Genomic DNA, 19432 nt, shown 5'->3' with positions numbered 1-19432 from the left:
GAATAATCTTTGAATATATATTTTTATAATAGAGAACTTTTAATTGAAAATATTAATTTATTATGGGTTTATAACTTTGTTTCGCGGACCTTAATTTAGTTCTCGCGGACCCCTGGGGGTCCACGGACCCCTGGTTGGGAACCAGTGGTCTACTCAGACTGGCAGCGGCTCTCCAGGGTCTCAGGCAGAAAGAGGTCTTTCGCATCACCTACCTGCCTGGTCCCTTTAACTGGAGATGCCACTGGGGATTGAACCTGGGGCCTTCTGCATGCCAAGCAGAGGCTCTACTGAGCCACAGCCCCTCCCCCTCATACTTTCCCCCCTGTACAACTTGCTTTCTGGTTGCGGGGAGGCAAGAAGCCTGAAGCTGTACAGTGCATTCTGTCGCTACAGATTTTGCAGTGGTAAAAATGTGTTCATTTCCAATGAATGGAACACAAGTATATACATTTTTTTGCCATCAAGTTGCAGCTCACTATTGTAACCCCCACGGGGTTTTCAAGACAAAGAGACATTCAGAGGTGGTTTGCCATTGCCTGCCTCTGTGTAGTAACCCTGGTATTCCCTGGTCGTCTCCCACTCATGGCTGATCCTGTTTAGCTTCCAAGATCTGACAAGATTGGGATACGTTGTGCTATTAGGGTTGCTAGCTCCAGGTTGGGAAATACCTGGAGATTTTTGGGGCGGAGCCTGAAGAGGGAGGGGTTTAGAGAGGGAAGGGACTTCAATGCCATAGAGTCCAATTGCCAAAGTGCGCATTTTCTCCAGGGGAACTGATTTCTATCAGCTGAAGATCAGTAGTAATAGCAGGAGATCTCCAGCTAGTACCTGGAGGTTGGCAACCCTATGTGCTATCCAGGGCAGGGCCAAGCACCTAGACGTTCAATTTACTTTAAAGGGGTACTTTAATGGGTAAATGTTAATTCTATTCTCTTGTACCTATTGTTGCGTTTTGTCTCTGTTGTGTTTTGGTGCGGCCCCCTTTTTTCTGCTTGAAAATAACTAGGCAAAATCCAGAACATGGACACGAGTCAAACAGGAACTTTCCTTGGCCAAATGTCCCTAATAAGAATTCATTTCCATGGGGCTTCAGCAATGGGGGGTGGGATATGGGAGATGCTGCTAGTAGGCTGGGATCAGAATCATACCCCTAATTGTATTTAGAATGGCTGACGTTTCAGTTGACCTCTCTCAAGGACCCACAAGTCTTTGCTGAATTTCTGGGGGGGAGATACTTATGTGGCAGTCCTCATGGGGTGGCTCTACCACCTCGGGTAATATGAAAGGAATTTTGGAAATTGCAGTCTTGAGCAAAAAGCAACATTTCAAGCATTCTCCCTGACATGGCATGCAGTGTGCAATTTCTATGCGGGGTGGGATCTGTGCGCACTGCTTCGCCACGGCACATATGAACTGGTCAGGCGAGATGTCTCTCCTCACCTGCCCTCCCGCCACACCCCATGTAGTCACAGACGAAAAGGTCCTGCTGGGGTCTTTACACAGTCTGGTGTACTTTATTGGCACAAAAATATTCAAACTACAACATGGCATCTTAAACGTGGCTATGCTTTGTGCAGTTTCCTTAGTAATAGTTTCGTTAATAAATTCAGGATGCCGTCAAGCACTCGCCCGAATATTTTAACACCCATTTTCCTCAGATATGACTGATTCTTCTCCCAAACCCATTGCTGGTTTTATGCTCAACTTTGCCTCCAATATTTTTCCATCTTTCTGCTCAGTGCCAGTGTGGAAAACTCCCTTATCACTTGCAATATCCTATCCCTAACAAGACAGCCTGCTCTTGCAGGGTTTTGATCATTTCTTCATCCTTCCATGCAAACTGAGTCAGAACACATACTATTATTAGGTTATCATTCTCAGCTTCAGTTCCAATCTAGTTTGGAGGCAGACAAGGTAATCTGACAACAGCAGAGCAACAGATGTGCTTGCTCCTGAGTGCTCCGTACCTTCCCAGTACAGTCCCTTGGGCCACTGAAATGAATTCACAATGGCCTGACCATTCAACAGAGTCTTGTGTTTGTTAAAGTCTCAGGAAAACATGACCAGTCACCACTTTCGCCAAGCCAGCAATTCCCACAAGGTCTGGAGTCGGGAGGAGAATTGTGTTTGTTCTACGCCAACCTGGAAACTCCAGTTCAAGATCTGTGTTTCGTCCCAGCCTGCTCCTCGACAAACAGCAGCAGCTCCAAACAGACTCAAGTCAGCTTTTAGGATACAGTGTTTTCATTTACATATCAACATCTTTCACAAAGGCAGGATTCCCCCCCACCATCCATTTCCCCCCTCCTCTGATTTCTAGAACGCTCGGAGGGTTAAAAAATCTCCAGAAGTACAACTCGTGGATGCTTCGGTGCAAATCTACTACCAAAAAGGGCACCTACGGAAAGAAAAGGAGAGCAGGTGTGTAACGTTGGCCTGGGATTTGGTCAGGATCCAAAGGTCTACCCGACTTATTCTGTCTTCCTATGGTGGTTTTAGACTTGGCGCTTCTTAAACATCAGCCCATCCCTCAAAACTACTTCTGAAGCCAAAAGGAATTTCTAAAGCAGCTTGAGGTAAAGGCACAGGGAGGGGGGAAAGTCTGCTGTTCTAATGAAAAAAGGTCAAAGTGCCAGAAGTTGGGGTTGTCTAGAGGAGTCTTCTGGATCTCAACCAATGCGTACAAATATGAAAAGGTAAGGTGTACTTAATCATCTCTCTCTACCCCACCAGAGGAGTGTTCCTGCTTAGAATAACCAGCAGCCTCGGTCTGTACACATTAAAAAATGCTTCTATCAATTAAGGCAGTTCCACTGAGAACAATTCACAGATTAGGGCCGCTGAAAGAGAGGCTGCCACGGTTGTTCTCACACAACAGAAGAAGCCCTTTGTTTCTCACTGAGTGAGGGAATGGCCACAGAGGCAAGCAGATGAACTTTTTTCTTTTAACAATTTCCTATTCAGGCCTTTTGGAGAAGGGGAGGCGAACAGCAGCTGGTTCCAAGGCCAGGTAAAAACTCACCATCCGATGTAGCACTGGCAGAGATTCTCATGGGAGGTGGCCTGCTTGATCAGCAGCTCCACTTGCGTGGGGACATCCAGCGTTTCGTCGTGGGAGAAGTCTCGCCCTTTGCAAGGAAAGAGAACAGAGGCTGAGGCGCGCACAAGGCAAGAACTGCAAGGGGGAAGAAGGCTCTCGCCACATAGAAAAGGACCAGGCAGGCAGGGTACCAGGCAACATTCGAGAAGGCAGATAGGATCAGCGCTATTTTGTTTTAAACCGCAGGCTTTTTCTCTTCTTTTGAAGTAGTTTGTTCTTTCCACAGGAAGCGCACAGGGCAGCCCGGAATGAGATGCCCTCACAGCAAGAAATACAAAACAGCATGCTGTGACTCCAGAAAGACTAACTGGTTTACTGGGGCAGAAGCTTTTCGTAAATTAGAGCACACTTCGTCAGAGGCGTGAAGTATTACCCTTCACTTGGCACACACTTACCTGTGAGCTTATCACGGACCCTGTTGATGATCTGTATGGCCTTTTTATTCAAGGCCTCTGGCTTCACAAGGCCGTCCCCTACTAGAAAGCAAGAACAAGGAGAAAGGTTGGATTTGTGTTTCGGTGATGACCCCTCTCCTAGACAGCTGTGCTTAGAGGGCATCCCATCCAGTTATGACGACACGGGGAGGGGGGAACCAAGCCAATGACAGATTGCTGGGTCACCTCATCTCATCTCATCAACAGAAGAGGATGCTCAGGGCTTGGGGCTCCTTCACTCTGAGAATAGCTAACACTTTGGGGCGCTTGTCTCCTCGTGGGCTTCCCAGGGGTGTGGGCTGGCCACTGATAGGAAAAAAAGTAGCTGGGACCCTGCAAACTTTCTCTCTCTGTGTCATCCAACTGCCCTCTTCACTGCTTTCCCCATTCCACGTGGCTTTTGTTCATGTGGGCCCTATGACCCCTGACACAACTATTCCAGTAGCTGGAACCATCCCGATGTAGCAGGCCTCTGCTCATGTTTCCTTCGTTATGCGAATAGAACGTATCTTTCTTTCCCACTCTGCATAATACCAACAAAAGAGCAATGCATCCTCCCCACCCCCCACCCCCCGGTCACTCCTCTACAGTGTAAACAGCAGCCACCCCAACACCTACTGAAGGAATGGATGGATTCAGGCACGGTGGTCCCAGCTTTCTTATGGGCCGTTTCACCCAGGTCCACGCTGTCCAGCATTTCTAATGAGGGAAGAGAAAGGTAAGGTCAAAGACAAGGGTCACACCTTGCGTAGCTAGCTATCTTGTTGCAAGGGGTCTCCGTGCTGCTGGTTGTAAAGTATAAGCAGGGTTTCATTTATTATGGTTCCCCTCAGAGGAAGAAAGACAACAGTAATATTAATGATGTGAAATTTACATCCCCAGGGAGCCAGGGAGGTCCCTGAGGCAGCTTAATGCAATTTTAAAATATAATAAGAAAAAGCACACAACAACTAAAAAATACACAGAACAGTGCTGGTGAAACATCGGTTCACTTGTTTTTCCATTGAAGATTTTAAGTACAGGCCCATTGGAATTATGGCAACCTGGGCTGGTTGCTTAAAAAAACTGTTCGCTGTGCAGAAGACTCTTAAAATCTTACTGGCAGGGGAATGACCAAAGAACTACTGTATCTGTGGCTAAGTATCTATTCTCTGCAATTAAAATATGGGCTGCGTTAACGTCCCGTGTATAATCTACTCGGATTCTAACCCTTAAACTGTTAGATTTATTAGGATGGATGATGCATGCTGAGATTTTAAGTCGTTTATTAATATAGTAGTGTATTTTCTGCTTCTTAATGTTCTGTGGGCTGTAATAAAGACTGACTGACTGCTGGTGAGGGGTGTTCCCTTCTGTCCTTGGCCTGCCAGCAATCTCACTGCAGCTTTCTAACCCACCTGGAGTTTCCAGCTTACAAGAGCAGCCTTTATATTATAGGGCTAAGAACGAGAGCTCTAGCCTGCTGAATGGGGTTACAGCTGTCACGGCCCTGGGTCCCTCTCTGGGCAGAAAGGCCACTTACAGTGCGATCGGAAGCAGGTTTGCTCTAAACCCTGCCAGCTCTACTCAGTGGGGCTTACTCCCAGGGAAGTGTTCTTAGGGTGGCACTGTTACGCCCCACAGAGGCAGACCGTCAAGGAGCAGCTTTCGGGATGAGCTCTCATCTCCCTCCTTTGCTGAAGTGCCGGTTGTGCAACTCTCTGGGCAGGGGAATGTTCAGTGCCCAGTTCTAGAAACAAAAATGCTGTTACAAGCGAGTCCAGGAACTTCCTTCCTGTCACTGTCATCCCTGTTTTTCTGGGGCAAGTGGGAAAATGAAGATTTTGCTAGACCCAAACATAGAAAAGCATAAAAGGAACCGCTGAAGGCTGCGGTGGGCCAGCACTCACCTACTGACTGGCCAGCCGAGTAGGAGTCCGTCCGTGTTCGCGATCGCTTATTGCCTTTTGTATTTGCTGCAAGGAGTAAAGGTATGGTCACTTTGAGAGAATACACTTCAGGCTCGCACTGTGAATCTTTGTTCCCCTGAACTCTGCACAAGGTTAAAACTCTTTCTGTTCCAGACAACCACGCTTCAGGGAGAAGGTCTGTGCTTCTGATATTGGTGCTCTTTTTAAAAAAGTTTAAAAGACTCAATCTTGGGCATGTGCCTATCAAAAGGGAAATTATGTCTCTCTTTTGTGGCCGTGCCTGATGAAACTAAAAGCAAGTTAGCTCTGGGCCATTATTTTGGCTTCAGTCTAGTCAGGCATAAGCACACCTGAATTTTTTAAGCACTTCTCCTCTTGGTAGCCACCTCTAGAAAATCTCCAGGCTGGCAAAGTAATTCACAAACTCCAAGCTGATAAAACAGTCTCGGGATGTGGCTCACAAACCGCTGTTACAAGAGGCAGTCGGGAAAATGAGCATCTCACCAATGGCGGCTTTCCCCCTTCTACCTGCTCCCATATCAAATATCTTTTAAACCTGAGGGGAGTTTAAAATGCTAATATGGAGGGTTGCTAACATGGAACATTGCTGGAAGGGAGAAATAAAAAGGGAGGACCCTCCAGTCACAACTGCAGACTTTATCCACAATGTGGTTGCTTAATTGTTTGCAAAAAGAAAAGATGCTGCAGAGTCCTTTTTATCTATAATGTGCTGCTGCTAAAACAATGAAACAACTTGACAGCTATGACGATGTTCTTTTCTTTATCTTCTCTAAATAGTCTAACCGAGCACCAACATTTTCCCCCAAAGAGCAGATGTTGGGTAGACAAATGGAAATGGAATATCCAGAGTAACTTCGAGCTGACTTTGTGTCTACATCCTAATCCACCAACTCACTCGGCCCTTTCTCTGGTCTTCTGAGCTCTACTGAATTCAATCTAGCTTAGATTTCGGCCCGTGAACTGGTCACGTGGTGGCGTTGCGCAATGGCCCAGCAGCCCAGCACAATTTGATCCCACAATTAGCTCTCTGCTGCCGCCGCAGGCTTTTCTTTGGGGCCAACTTACTGTCCATCAGCCTCCAGTTCAACAAGGGGTCGTACACAAAGGCTTCCAGCACCGCCATGACGCTGTCCTTGTGTTCGCGCAGGACTTCCATCACAGTGTGGCAGGTGATTCTGTAATTGCCATCTAAGCCAGTCACCTGTCAAGAGTGGGAAAGGGGAGGGAGATGAAATCGGCATTCCAGTTCCTACAGGGGAGTATCCCCCAAAATGAGGTCGTACTACTACAGTGTGAAGCTCCGTTGTCTAAGGAAGGCTCTATGCATGCACATCATTCCAAATTGTATGCTAAGGAAACCAAAGTTTGACTCCATCTGAGACACAGAAGGTGTTTGGGTTTTCAAAGAAACACAGAACTGGGTTTTCAAAGGACTCGTTTTCTTTTAGGCGGACATCCAAAGGAGCAAGGGGGACAGAGAATGCAGGGAGGGAAGGTCGGAGCTGCTAAGGGCGAAAGGCTCCTAAACTGCAGGGGAAAAGAGTCACAGTGAGTTCCCTGTCAGCAGTTTGTCCCTCTGACTACAGGGAAACAGGAGTGAACAGACTAGTAAGTAAAAGACAGCAGAGGGAGATTGCTTGAGAACTGCCCATTACAAAACTCCTGCTGCAGAGGATTCTGGACCACGTTCTATCCAGCTCACCCAGAGGGCTGGCCAGGACTCTTGCTGCTTTGAAAGAACTGAGCAAGCTACCCTAGAATGTCCCCAACACACTCTGGAGGCAGGACATTGTGGAGGAACGGGGAGCCAAACCCGGTTCTCCAGATTAGAGTCCACTGCTCTTAACCACTACACCATGCTGGCCCTCTGATAAGGGTCTTGGAGCACAGACCGAAAACCAACATAATAAAATGTGGCCAGGAAAGAAAGGGCAGAGGTTTTACTCCCAGTGGTGGCCCCAGGCTTGCCCCACACCCTTCCCCTTTCTGCTTACGGATGGCCATCACTGGCTCTCACTTACCTCCATGGCATTGGTTAACATCCTCGTCAGCCTAAAAGGAATCTTCTCAGGGAACTTCTCCCTGGTCATCGCAACCTAGAAAGGCCAGGATGGAAGACAGTCAAGTATATTCCCCTGCTGAGAAGGGGGTACTGAGCTAGTCAGGAAGGCTTTCCTCTGGGTTTACTCCACAAGGTGAAGCTAATTTCATTTCCTAGCTTTGTCTCTAACAAGGAATCCAGGCACCAAGTTACCTCAAAGCAATCCCCAAAGTCAATGTGCAGAATCTTGCCGCTCAGTCTGTCAAGCATAAGGTTGGACGGGTGCCTGTGGAAGGAATGGAACAGTAACTGGAGTGCCATTGACTTAACAGAATTTACTCACCCTTCTTAGATTGTGTGTGTTAAGTGCCATCAAGTCGCTTCCGACTCATGGCGACCCTATGAATAAAAGTCCTCCAAAATGTCCTATCTTTGACTGCCTTGCACAGATCTTGCAAATTGAAGGCTGTGGCTTCCTTTATTGAGTCAATCCATCTCTTGCTGGGTCTTCCTCTTTTCCTGCTGCCTTCAACTTTTCCTAGCATGACTGTCTTTTCCAGGGACTCTTGTTGTCTCATGACATGACCAAAATACAATAGCCTCAGTTTAGTCATTTTAGCTTCTAGGGTCAGTTCAAGCTTGATTTGATCTATAACCCACTGATTTTTTTTTTTTGGCAGTCCACGGAATCTGTAACGCTCTCCTCCAACACCCCATTTCAAAGGAATCTATTTTCTTCCTATCAGCTTTCTTCACTGTCCAGCTTTCACACACGTACATAATAATAGGGAATACGATGCATGAATTAACCTAGTCTTAGTGACCAGTGACACATCCTTACACTTCAAAATCTTTTCTAGCTCCTTCATGGCTGCCCTTCCCAGTCTCAATCTCCTTCTGATTTCTTGGCTGCAGTCTCCCTTTTGGTTGATGATGGAGCCAAGAAATAGAAAGTCTTGAACAGTCTTCTTACATTATTTAATAATAAACGTGTCCAGTCATTTAAAATTAATTTATTTCCCATGCTCCCCGGCAATCTGGCTTTCAAGGCAGCTTACACTAGCATAACAAAAGTTTCAGGTGGCTAGCTGTGTTGGTCAGTAGAAAAGCAAGATTTGAGTCTAGTAGCACCTTAGAGACCGAAAGGGATTCCCAGGGAATAAGATCTGGAGAGTCAAAGTTCTTGAAATCTGAAGAAGGGAGCTTTGACTCTCGACGGCTTATTCTCTGACAATCTTGTTGGTCCTTAAGGTGCTCCTGGACTCAAACCTTCCTAGAATAATAAAAGTATGCATAATGCATGCAGAGCAACAACAAAGAAAGTCAACTGCTAAAATGCCCAGCAAAAAAAACTCCCAGTCAACCAAAACAAATGACTTCCCAGTATACAAATAAATGCAGCAAACAACAGCTACACCCAGAGCAGTTTAATTTACATGAGTTTATCTGTGTGGATTAATGATGCATTAAACCTCTGGGCTGGGACCGGATTTTATGGCTTTCTGGCCCTTTCTAGGGTCTGTTTTTCATATTCAGGTGCTTTTGAGAGAAAACAAGTCCTGCGTCACTTGCCTGTCACCAAGACCCAAGATGTAGCCAACCATGGACATCACTGCGAGTGAACGAGTATAATTTGTTCTCCTGTCAAACCACACCTAAAAACAAACAGATTATGAGACATTTGGAGACCCAAGTGAACTGTGTCCACCAGAGACATGATTTCAGAAAAAAAGGCATGTTAAGAAACAAACACAGCAGAGGTTAAATTTACGCTTGAAAAGGAAACCAGAGATTGGGCCCGGCTATTTTAAACCAATGTGAGATTCAATCACAACTCTCCCACCCTCCAACACACGTTAATTCTCTGCCCCATACCAACCAAGAGTGAGTCTCCTGCTCATGAACAATCCGTTTTCTTCATAGCACATGTGACATTCCTTGACTGCCTTTCCCCTCCCTTGGCAACTAGAATGCTTGTGAACATTCCATGGCATAGCAGCTTCTCAGCCAATCACTGAAAGGGCTTAATGGGACAATAGCTAGTTTGCAGCTAGCAAAAAGACTCTGTAGTTTTCCATTTCTCTGCAAGAAATAGGAATTTATATTCACTCAGAGAGAGGGAAAACTACAGAGTTCCCTTTTTCTGCTAGCTGCAAGAGCATAGCCTCTTGCTTGCTGTGTATTTTAAATTCAAATCCTTTATATTAATAACAAAGATCTAGTTCTGCAGAAGGTGCATACCATTTGCTGAATACCAAATTTTCATACAAGGGATATTAATACTCGCAGAAGCCACCAGAAACAGCCAGAGAGGTTGTACCTCAGAGCTGGGGCTCTTCAGCCACAGAAGTTTAGCTAGATCATCTCCAGCTGTGTTGTTCACAGCATGCTCAAACACTTCTACCTTCTGCATCAGTGTCAAGTGGTCATAATCCGGAGCCATCTACAAAATAAGAGAAACAGTCAGCAACTATAATGTTCCTTCAAGAGGTACAATTCTGACAGGAACAGGATGGAGCTCCACAGGCCAAGCCCTAAGCAGTAAGACATGCCCAGACTTCCCCCCTTCCCCAGGAAGACCTTCGAATCCATTGCAGCGGCCTCACCCTGAGCATGATACGGTGCTCGATGTTGAGCAGGATCTTCTTCTTCTCCCTGTAGTCTCGGATGAGCGCATGCAGAGTGTCACAGTGGGGCACCCAGCCTATAAGGCCAGAGTTCGTGGACAGCGGAATCACTGCATATCGCTGTATGCTAGAACAACCGGGATAACAAAATGTCACTTCAAACAGCTGGGTTCTGGGAACCAGTCATGCCCATTCATAAATCTACCAGTTCAATCACGGAGAAAGATACCAAAGTGCACATTCTTGCTCACCTAGGGTGCACAGCAATTCTGCCCAGGCAATTCCAAAACAACACGGTATCTTACAACTGGTTGGGCTTTGGGTCTATACATTCTGCCGAAAACCAGAGGCGCCTGGCCCATTGACAACACACTCATTCTGTATACTGCAAGAGATTTGGATTTGCTTTACGGACCTGAGGTTTTTACGGAGGGATGTCGGGTCATTTGCGAGCAGAGTATTCACGAGGCCGAAGAGCTGCATCACTCTCTCGTCCTGACGCAGGTCCTCGTGACCCTTCAGGAGGAACACAAATTCATGCCCGTTGCTTCCTGTGTGGGGAGAGGAGGCATGAGATTAAGGCCATGATTCAGCTAGCAAGTATAAAGAGGGATAAGAACATAAGAAAGGCCCTGCTGGATCAGACCCAGGCCCATCAAGTCCAGCAGTCTGTTCACACAGCGGCCAACCAGGTGCCTCCGGGAAGCCCACAAACAAGACGACTGCAGCAGCACCATCCTGCCTGTGTTCCACAGAACCTAATATAATAGGCATGCTCCTCTGATACTAGAGAGAATAGGTATGCAGCATGACTAGTATCCATTTTAACTAATAGCCATGAATACCCCTTTCCTTCATGAATATGTCCACTCCCCTCTTAAAGCCTTCCAAATTGGCAGCCATCACCACATCCTAGGGCAGGGAGTTCCACAATTTAACTATGCGTTGTGTGAAAAAATACTTCCTTTTATCTGTTTTGAATCTGTCACCCTCCAGCTTCAACAGGTGACCTCACGTTCTAGTATTATGGGAGAGGGAGATGATCATACTTCAGGAGGCACAGAACAGTGAGAGCAGTTGAGATGAAGTTAAAGGGAGAAAAAGGAGATGGGATGGGAAATTAGCCTGCTCAAGCCACTGAAGGCGTATACATAGACTACAAAAAGGGGGCGGGGAAGCCTCTCATCTTTTCATCCACAAATTTTCTCACCCATTAAAGTCAGCTTCCTTGGTCTCTGCTTGGATGTGATCACCTGCAGGGAGGGCGCAATGGACTGAATGCGGATGATTTGCTGGTTGGGGTCGTATGTTCCTGGGACGGCCAGTTCCAAATCTCGGCACATCAGGAGCTTGGGAGAAACGTACTGGAGCTCTAAGGAGGTCAGCTGACGACAAGAAAAGCACTTTCAATACAAGACCTTGGAGGATGCCACAGTTGCTTGGCGATGGCAGAGCACCGCACTGCTGGGGTGTATGTGGGGAAAATAAAGTGTACCTCTTCCCCCACCTGAGGCAGTTGCTTAGATATACGCCTGAAGACGTGGTAATACAGATCCCAGGCTTGGGTGAGGTCTTTGACGTTTCCTGACTTCATGTACTTCCGGCACCACTCCTGAGCCTCCATTAGATCTCTGCCATAAGCCTAAGGAGGCAAAAAAAGGATAACCTTTCATAATTCTGTGCTTACCCTCTTGAAGCAAGAAAGGGAACCTGCCTTATACCATACCCCTGCCTCTGAAAGAGCAAGAAATCTGTTTTCTCTGCCTTCTGAAAGACATTCTGCCGCAAATGGTATGATTTTTGGCTTCCCTTCTTTACATTTTTACTCAAGGACAGCAGTTTGTTTCTCACCTGGCACCTCTACTCTTTCCCACGCAACTCTCAGTTTCTAATCCTCAGTCAGGGACAGAAACGAATTCCTCACCTGGCATCTGCGCTACTTTCTCCTGTTCCTGCATCATGCCTATTTGTTAAAGGCTCTTGAGAGATTTCAGCAACACGATGGAGATTCTCTGCATTTGGAAAGCTTGGGAGTGCGTGGGGTTGTTTTCCTTCCAGATTCAAGGGTTCCCGTCTCATTTGCCTGCATTACCCTTTGGGGACTCTCCCCTTCATTAGAAAGCACTTTCAGCAAAGGGGTCAGCTGTCAGGACCTCATGTGGCTTTCTCAACTGTGGCCTCAAGGGGGAAAGTTACCCTGGGTGACTCCATTCCTACGGGCCCATGGATACAATCAGTAATTCTGGGATAACAGCCTCTTCACTCCAATTTGTTGAAGGATTCAAAGAAATGGAATAAAATCTGTGTGAGATGAATAGGAGCCCTTGGCAAGATGCATAAACCCTGACTCCTCTCTGATTCATAGTGGAGCAAACAATTCGATAGGACAGAGGTTTCCACACCCTGCTCTATGGAACCCCTGGGGATTTTTCATGAGAAGATCAGAAGCTGTGGACTAGCTCCTCTGAAAGGCCAGGGTTTCCCATGCAATGTGTACTCTTTATTTCACACAGGATCTTCACAGACTTGTCTAGCGCTCCAGAGGAATAGCTTGAACACCCTGGCTTGTATCCCAGAATCCTCTGCAAATGGGTGTGTGGCCAAAATCCATAGTTTGAGGAACACAGTGAACTGCACAGCAAAAGCGGGCAGCTGTAATACCAAGGGGCTTCTTTGTGCCTGGAAGCAGAGGCCATTTTTAATCTCAGGATGAATCTCCCAACAGAATCTCTTGTTACCATTTTGCATACAACAAGCACTGCCCAGAATTTTGACCCTGCAGCAGATAAGGGCCGTTCTCGCTCATTCATACCTGATTGAAAGAGGTCTCCTTGAGAGTCTGTGGCCCCCGCTCCATCATGGCATGCAGTGGCTCCAGCACTTCAAACATCCCCTTCACGTTCCTCTCCCCAAAATAGAGACGGGACGCCTCTTCCAACCCTTCGTGCCACATCTCGTGCCAAAGGATGGCCACACGGATCAGCTCTTCGCTCACCTGGGTTTGATATAAGATAGGAGCCTCTAGTTTCTCTGCTCAAGACAGAGAACCCACAGAGAGCTGCTGTTGGCCAGAACCCACAATGCTAAACAAGATGGACCAGTGGTCTGACTCATAGGACAACTAAAAAGGTAAATGTAAAAGGTAAAGGTCCCCTGTGCAAGCACCGGGTCATTCCTGACCCATGGAGTGACGTCACATCCCGACGTTTCCTAGGCAGGCTGTGTCTACGGGGTGGTTTGCCAGTGCCTTCCCCAGTCATCTCCCCTTTACCCCTAGCAAGCTGGGTACTCATTTTACCGACCTCAGGAGGATGGAAGGCTGAGTCAACCTTGAGCCGGCTACCTGAAACCGACTTCTGTCGGGTTCAAACTCAGGTCGTGAGCAGAGCTTGGGCTGCAGTACTGCAGCTTAACACTCTGCGCCACGGAGCTCCTCATAGGACAGTTACAGAAGTTAATATACATTTACAGTCTCTCAAGTATGTGCTCTTCCACACAGCTCCAGCTTGCCAAGGTGTTAATTTATACAGACAGCAAAAAATGTAACCCCACAGGAACAGTGTTGGAATGATTCCATGGAGAAACACAGGTGGGAAAATTGGAAATCCAACTTGTCAGGCAAGACCTATGAATCTGAATAATCAGACATATAGATCTTTCTTTGCATATAGGTCTTTCCTTGGAGGGAGGCACTCCCCCACCCAATTTTTCAATCCTGGTGTAATGCTTTTGACGTGTGTTTTCCCACAGGAGTAATTCTAATTTGCACCTGATAGTTTCAGGTGGGCAGGAGTGCTGATCTGCAACAGAAGAGCAAGATTTGAGTCCAGTAGCACCTAAAGATCAACATGGCTCTGGAAATCTTTAGGTTAGTCTTTAGGTGCTCCTCCACTCGAATCTTAATTTCCACCTACGGTGCAAAAAGAAAAAAAGAGAGGCCCAAATTAGGTCCTGAACGATCTGTGTGTTTTCAAAGATGGACTACATCCCTAAATGGCCGCTAGAGGGTGCAGCAAGTGCCTCTTCCGAAAGGAGATTCACACAGAGTTCTACAAAGCAGCGACGCTTTTCTTGCCCCAGCAATTTCCTGATCAGGATGTAAACATAAAACCTATTTTGTCCAGAATGCACCGTCAGAAGGCCAGGAGCTTTTCTATGGAGAAAAATTAAGCAGGGTAGAAGGCCAGGGGAAGCTGGAGCCACTGGGTACTCCACATTATCCGGTGAGCACATGGAGTCCTGGTCGCTAGTCAGGTGGAAGGGAGCAGCTTTCGCCGCTTGGCCTCAGGGAGGGATTTCTGGCTCCTTCTAGGTCTTGCTGTGTCCCCTGAAGGAAAGGTGTGTTTTCATGCAGGTGATTGGCTCGGTCAGTGGTCCCCGGGCTTATGACAGCTGGGATCCTTTTCAAAATAAAATGGCTGAGACATAAGGTTTTTCTGCATGAGGCACACTTCATTTTTAAAACCTTGCAGAGGAATTGAGAGAGGAATCTGCCCATTGTGTTTCTGCATGAGTCCATGCGCCTTTTCTGAGCAAGGGTAAAGTGGAAGGAGATATTAATGAAAACAATGCAACTGACCCTGAACCTTTGAGGTCCAGAAGGGTGGAATTTGAATACATGTCTGTACCAATCACTGCTGTGTGTGTGGGCAAGACACACACATGACTGTAGACACACATCCCCTCATTCGCTTACCATCATGGCTTGCTGGACCAGTGTGTTGCTGTGTTCGCACATATTCTTCAAGATTTTGTTGGCAGCACTGTGACGGGCTATTGTAGTCGACTTTGAAGCTACAGTCAGCGGATAGATCAAAGCCTAGGGCAGACAGCAGAATGCAGCTGTTTATTAATGCTGTCTGTTTATAAGTCAAGAGCCAGAGCAAGGTTGGGGTGGGGGAGCTCACCTGTGGGTGGTACCTGCCGATATCTGTGAGAAGCTGGTAAATAAGTCGACCAACCAAAGGACGAGGAGTATCGATTCTCGCAATGAGCTGAGGAATCACCTGGGTTTGGACAAGAACAGAAGAAAAAACAACAACACAAGCCCAGTCATTAGTCCTTGCTAGTCTTTCCAAGTGAAAGATTCTCATGTCAGAGCCAGAGACTCCAAGTCACAATGGAATCGTAACTGTACACAAAAGAAGAAGAGTTCATTTTTATATGCCGACTTTCTCTACCACTTAAGGAAGAATCAAACCAGCTTACAATCACCTTCCCTTCCCCTCCCCACAACAGACACCCTGTGAGATAGGTAGGGCTGAGAGAGCTCTTAATAGAACTGTGACTAGCCCAAAGAAACCCAGGAGGCTTCATGTGGAGGAGTGGTGAATCAAACCCGGTTCTCCAGATCAGAGTCCACCACTCCAAACCACCGGTCTTAACTGCTACACCACGCTGGCTCTCCTGGTTCATCTTCCCATTCTTCGGACCAAGACGGGAACATTCCCTTCAGCCGCACTCAAGTTTAGATTTTATACTACAGGCCCCGTAACATGCTGGTTGAAATAAGATGAGGAACCCACATCGAAACCAATTCTTTACCTGTAACCAGGTGTCTATCTGGATGGCCTTGACCCCTTCAACAAGAGCTTCGTTCACTTCTGGCCAGTGGCCGTAGTCAAACCATAAAGTAAGGACCCTGGTGAAAGAAAACCAAGACAAGCAGGGATTGTTTTTTACAAAGAGCCTTCCAAAATGAGTAGGACAAAGCAGGGTGTGTGCATGTGTGATAACAAAAAAAGCACAACAACTCATTACAGCTGCACAAGCATCACCACTTGCTGGGGTCAGCAAAACACACACAAGCCGAACAAAAATGACCTGACAATTATTGGCAAAATGCACCGGTTCAGTTCTCTGTTGGTCACCTGAGCGTATCCTGTAAGTTGTTGCCTCTGGACAAAGAGATGGACCGGAAGAAGCCCTGGACAGCAGGAACCGTGTACATCAGGAGAGTCTTGGACAAGTCCTTTTGGGAAGAAACACTGAACATCAATCTCCGCAGGAACAAGAATCAGCCATTCTGTTCTGGGAGGCTGAAGAAGCACAGAACCAACTGAATGTCTGGCTTGCTGAGCCTGCAAAACCACCTGGAAGGAACCTGGCTGGCAACTGTGCGAACAGACTGCTGGACCTGATGGGCCTTGGTCTGATCCAGCAGGGCCTTTCTTATGTTCTAACCATGTACACACAGGAAACAGCCTTATACTGAATGAGACCCTTGGTCCATCAAGGTCAGTACTGTCAACTCAGAGTGGCAGCAGCTCTCCAGGGTCACAGGCCTCTTTCTCGTGACCTACACCCTGATCCTTTTAACTGGAGATGACGGGGATTGAACCTGGGACAAGTTCCACAAGTGAAGTCTAGAACCTGCTGCCAGCGGTCTGTAGAGATGGCCATCCACACACCCCTACATCTACTGTATGTATAAAACAATAAATCATAGAATAACAGAGTTGGAAGGGACTACCAGGGTCATCTAGTCCAACCCCCTGCACAATGCAGGAAATTATTATTGATTATATTAATGTATTTTATATTATGTTATCTGCTCTGAGCCTGGCTTCGGTCAGGGACAGCGGGCTATAAATCACAAAAATAAATAAATAAAGATGCCCTCCCTCTCATGATCTGCCCAAAATCATAGAATCAGCATTGCTGACAGATGGCCATCTAGCCTCTGCTTAAAAACCTCCAGGGAAGGAGAGCTCACCACCTCCTGAAAGCCTGTTGTTCCACTGAGGAACCGCTCTAACTGTTAGAAAATTCTTCCTAATGTCTAGATGGAAACTCTTTTGATTTAATTTCAACCCGATGGTTCTGGTCCAACCTTCTGGGGCAACAGAAAACAACTCAACACCCTCCTCCATATGACAGCCCTTCAAGTACTTGAAGATGGTTATCATATCCCCTCTCCATCTTCTCCTCTCCTGGCTAAACATACCCAATAGTCTAAGCAGAGGGACCAAGAGCCTCCCCTTCGACAGGAAGCCCTCCAGCCCCCAGGCAGCCCTTGGGCTGGGGTCCTACCTCCATCACCTTCTTTTGCACAGGCGACGGGACGGGGCTGTTCTCGGTGCTTTCCGCCTCGCTCTCGCTATTGCTGCCTTCGGTGTTGGCGCTGGTGACACTGGCCCCACTGGCGTGGCGCAGCTTCTTCTTCTCGTCCCTGGCTTGGTTCTGGTGTTTGTAGTGAAGCACCGCCTCGAAATTCATTACTGCCCAGGCATGCCAAGCCTGTCAAAGGGAGACGACCACCACAGTTATCATGAGAGTCAGAATGGCCTGGGCTAGCTCAGTGCTGGGTGCCTGGAGGACCAGGGGACCCCCTTATATAAGGACTCAAGAGATATCTATATGCCAAATCGTATCTGACAAAGGGAGCTTTGACTCTCAAAAGCTTATACCCCCAAAACCTGGTTGGTCTCTAAGGTGCTACTGGACTCGAACCTGACAGAAACATGACATCCTGTAAAAGCTGCATGTTGATTCTCTATTCAAGAGAGCCCGTGCTCAAGTCAGCCTGTCAAACTGGGTTGGGATTAAACCCCTTGATGAACTGCATCTCATTCCATGAGCCGTGGGCTTCATTCCTTCCCCTCGCTTACCTTGTACCAGTTGCGGTCGTGCTCGGTGGAGGCACTGTAATACTGCAGGACCTTGGGGATGGTGCTCTCGTTGATGCCTTGGAGGTTCAGCTGCCATTCGCCCAGTTTCAGAAAGCAGCTGAGAGCAAAACAAAGCAGGAAAAAAGCATAAGCAGCAGCAGCTGAGGGACCAAGGAGAGTTCTCCGCCGAGGATGCTTCTGCTGGGGTTACTCCGTTGCTGGTATATGGCCAGAGGTCTGAGGTTAGGGCTTCCCCCCCATGTCTGGTCAATGTGCCCACTGTCGCTAGCTGGGTGCAGAGCGCTCCGGAGGGAGGTACTGACCGTGCCATGAGCTTGTGGAGCTCCTGCCTGTGCTGCTGGTCTTCGGTGGCGATGGCGTGCTGCGCCTGTTGCTGCATGGTCTGAACAAAGTGCTGCATGTGTTGGAACGCATCGATCTGCAACAGGAACGGGTGGTTGGAAAGGCTGTTAAGAAGCATCAATGCCAGGGAGCCTTTGCCAGTCTTCTACGGAGAAGGCAGACTGGATCCTCTCCTCATCCCTTTTCCCCAGCCTTTCCCAAAAGCAGACCTGGATCCTCAGCACCTGCTAACAAATCCTTGAGGCACAGGCTGGGCTTTCACACGTAAAGTCTTCCACTCATAGGCTATACAAATACTTTCGAAAGGGCTGCCCACAAGCACAATGGTAAAACACGTGGTTTGCACACAGGAGGTCCCAGGTTCAGTCCCAGGCATCTCCAATGACAAAGGCCTCAGACAGCAGAGACCAGCTCCTGCAGTCTCTCTTGTTAGCATGTACAAAGAGCTGCACTACTGTATCACACCAATAGTCCTGTGTTGGTGAGTTCCACAAGTGAAGTATGCATCGTGTGAAGTAGCGGAGGTTGAGTATCCCTTATCCGGACATCCAATATCCGGACTGATCCAAAAACCTTTTGAGCTGGCATACAGGCATGACTCACAGGCCCTCAGCAGTGCCACTGATGGTTCAATGCACACAAAATTATTAAAAATATAGTTTAAAATTACATTCAGGTGACGTGTATAAAGTATACATAAAGCATAAATGAATTTCATGTTCAGACTTGGGTCTCACCCCCAAGATATCTCATTATGTTTATGCAAAAATTACAAAATATTCCAAAATACAGAAAGATCTGAAATATGGACCACTTCTGGTCCAAAGCAGTCCGGATAAGGGATACCCAACCTGTACTTTCTTTTGTCTACTCTGATTCCACTCCACTGGGTGTCCCAACAATTCTTGTATTTGGGAAAGGGAGAGAAAAGTTCTCTCATTAAACATACCATGCCTAATTTTATAAACTTCTATCATGCCCAACTTAGTTTTTTAAAAAAACTGAAAAGCCCACAAGCTCTTTAACCTTTCCTTGTATGCAAGGGGTCCCAATCCCTTCATCACTTTGGTTGGCATTTTCCACATACATTTCCAGATTCACAATACCCTTTTCTGAGATGGGGTGACCAGAACTGTGCAGTTTCCCAAATGTCGCTGCATCACAGATTTATATTAGGGCATTATGATAGTGGCTGCTTCATTTCCAGTGCATTACATATCTAGTGGAACAGCACATTGCGCACTGTTCCTGTCACAACCTTGCGAAGACACACAACAACAAAAATAAATTTGAACGGGAGATTCTTTAAAATCTGGTGGAAAAATG

General features: G+C 47.1%; 1 protein-coding gene across 1 annotated transcript in view; it reads right to left on the bottom strand.

Moving 5' to 3' along the window:
- Positions 1-2382: 2382 nt before the first annotated feature.
- The window catches only part of MTOR (mechanistic target of rapamycin kinase), a 91665-nt gene continuing 74615 nt past the window's right edge, over positions 2383-19432 (bottom strand). The window contains exons 38-59 of the mRNA XM_056865639.1: positions 18067-18182; positions 17744-17861; positions 17166-17372; positions 16004-16104; positions 15678-15774; positions 15041-15139; positions 14830-14952; positions 12946-13128; positions 11641-11775; positions 11344-11518; positions 10549-10684; positions 10113-10260; positions 9827-9949; positions 9079-9161; positions 7720-7792; positions 7487-7561; positions 6531-6666; positions 5424-5489; positions 4153-4233; positions 3496-3576; positions 3023-3128; positions 2383-2398 (exon numbers count right to left, since the gene is read on the bottom strand). Coding sequence (XP_056721617.1) covers positions 2383-2398; positions 3023-3128; positions 3496-3576; positions 4153-4233; positions 5424-5489; positions 6531-6666; positions 7487-7561; positions 7720-7792; positions 9079-9161; positions 9827-9949; positions 10113-10260; positions 10549-10684; positions 11344-11518; positions 11641-11775; positions 12946-13128; positions 14830-14952; positions 15041-15139; positions 15678-15774; positions 16004-16104; positions 17166-17372; positions 17744-17861; positions 18067-18182 — 2478 coding nt within the window. The remainder of the gene's footprint in view (positions 2399-3022; positions 3129-3495; positions 3577-4152; positions 4234-5423; positions 5490-6530; positions 6667-7486; positions 7562-7719; positions 7793-9078; positions 9162-9826; positions 9950-10112; positions 10261-10548; positions 10685-11343; positions 11519-11640; positions 11776-12945; positions 13129-14829; positions 14953-15040; positions 15140-15677; positions 15775-16003; positions 16105-17165; positions 17373-17743; positions 17862-18066; positions 18183-19432) is intronic.

This window comes from Euleptes europaea, chromosome 19 (assembly GCF_029931775.1).
Source record: "Euleptes europaea isolate rEulEur1 chromosome 19, rEulEur1.hap1, whole genome shotgun sequence".
NCBI classification, from domain to species: domain Eukaryota; kingdom Metazoa; phylum Chordata; class Lepidosauria; order Squamata; family Sphaerodactylidae; genus Euleptes; species Euleptes europaea.
This window is presented reverse-complemented; position numbering and strand designations above follow the sequence as displayed.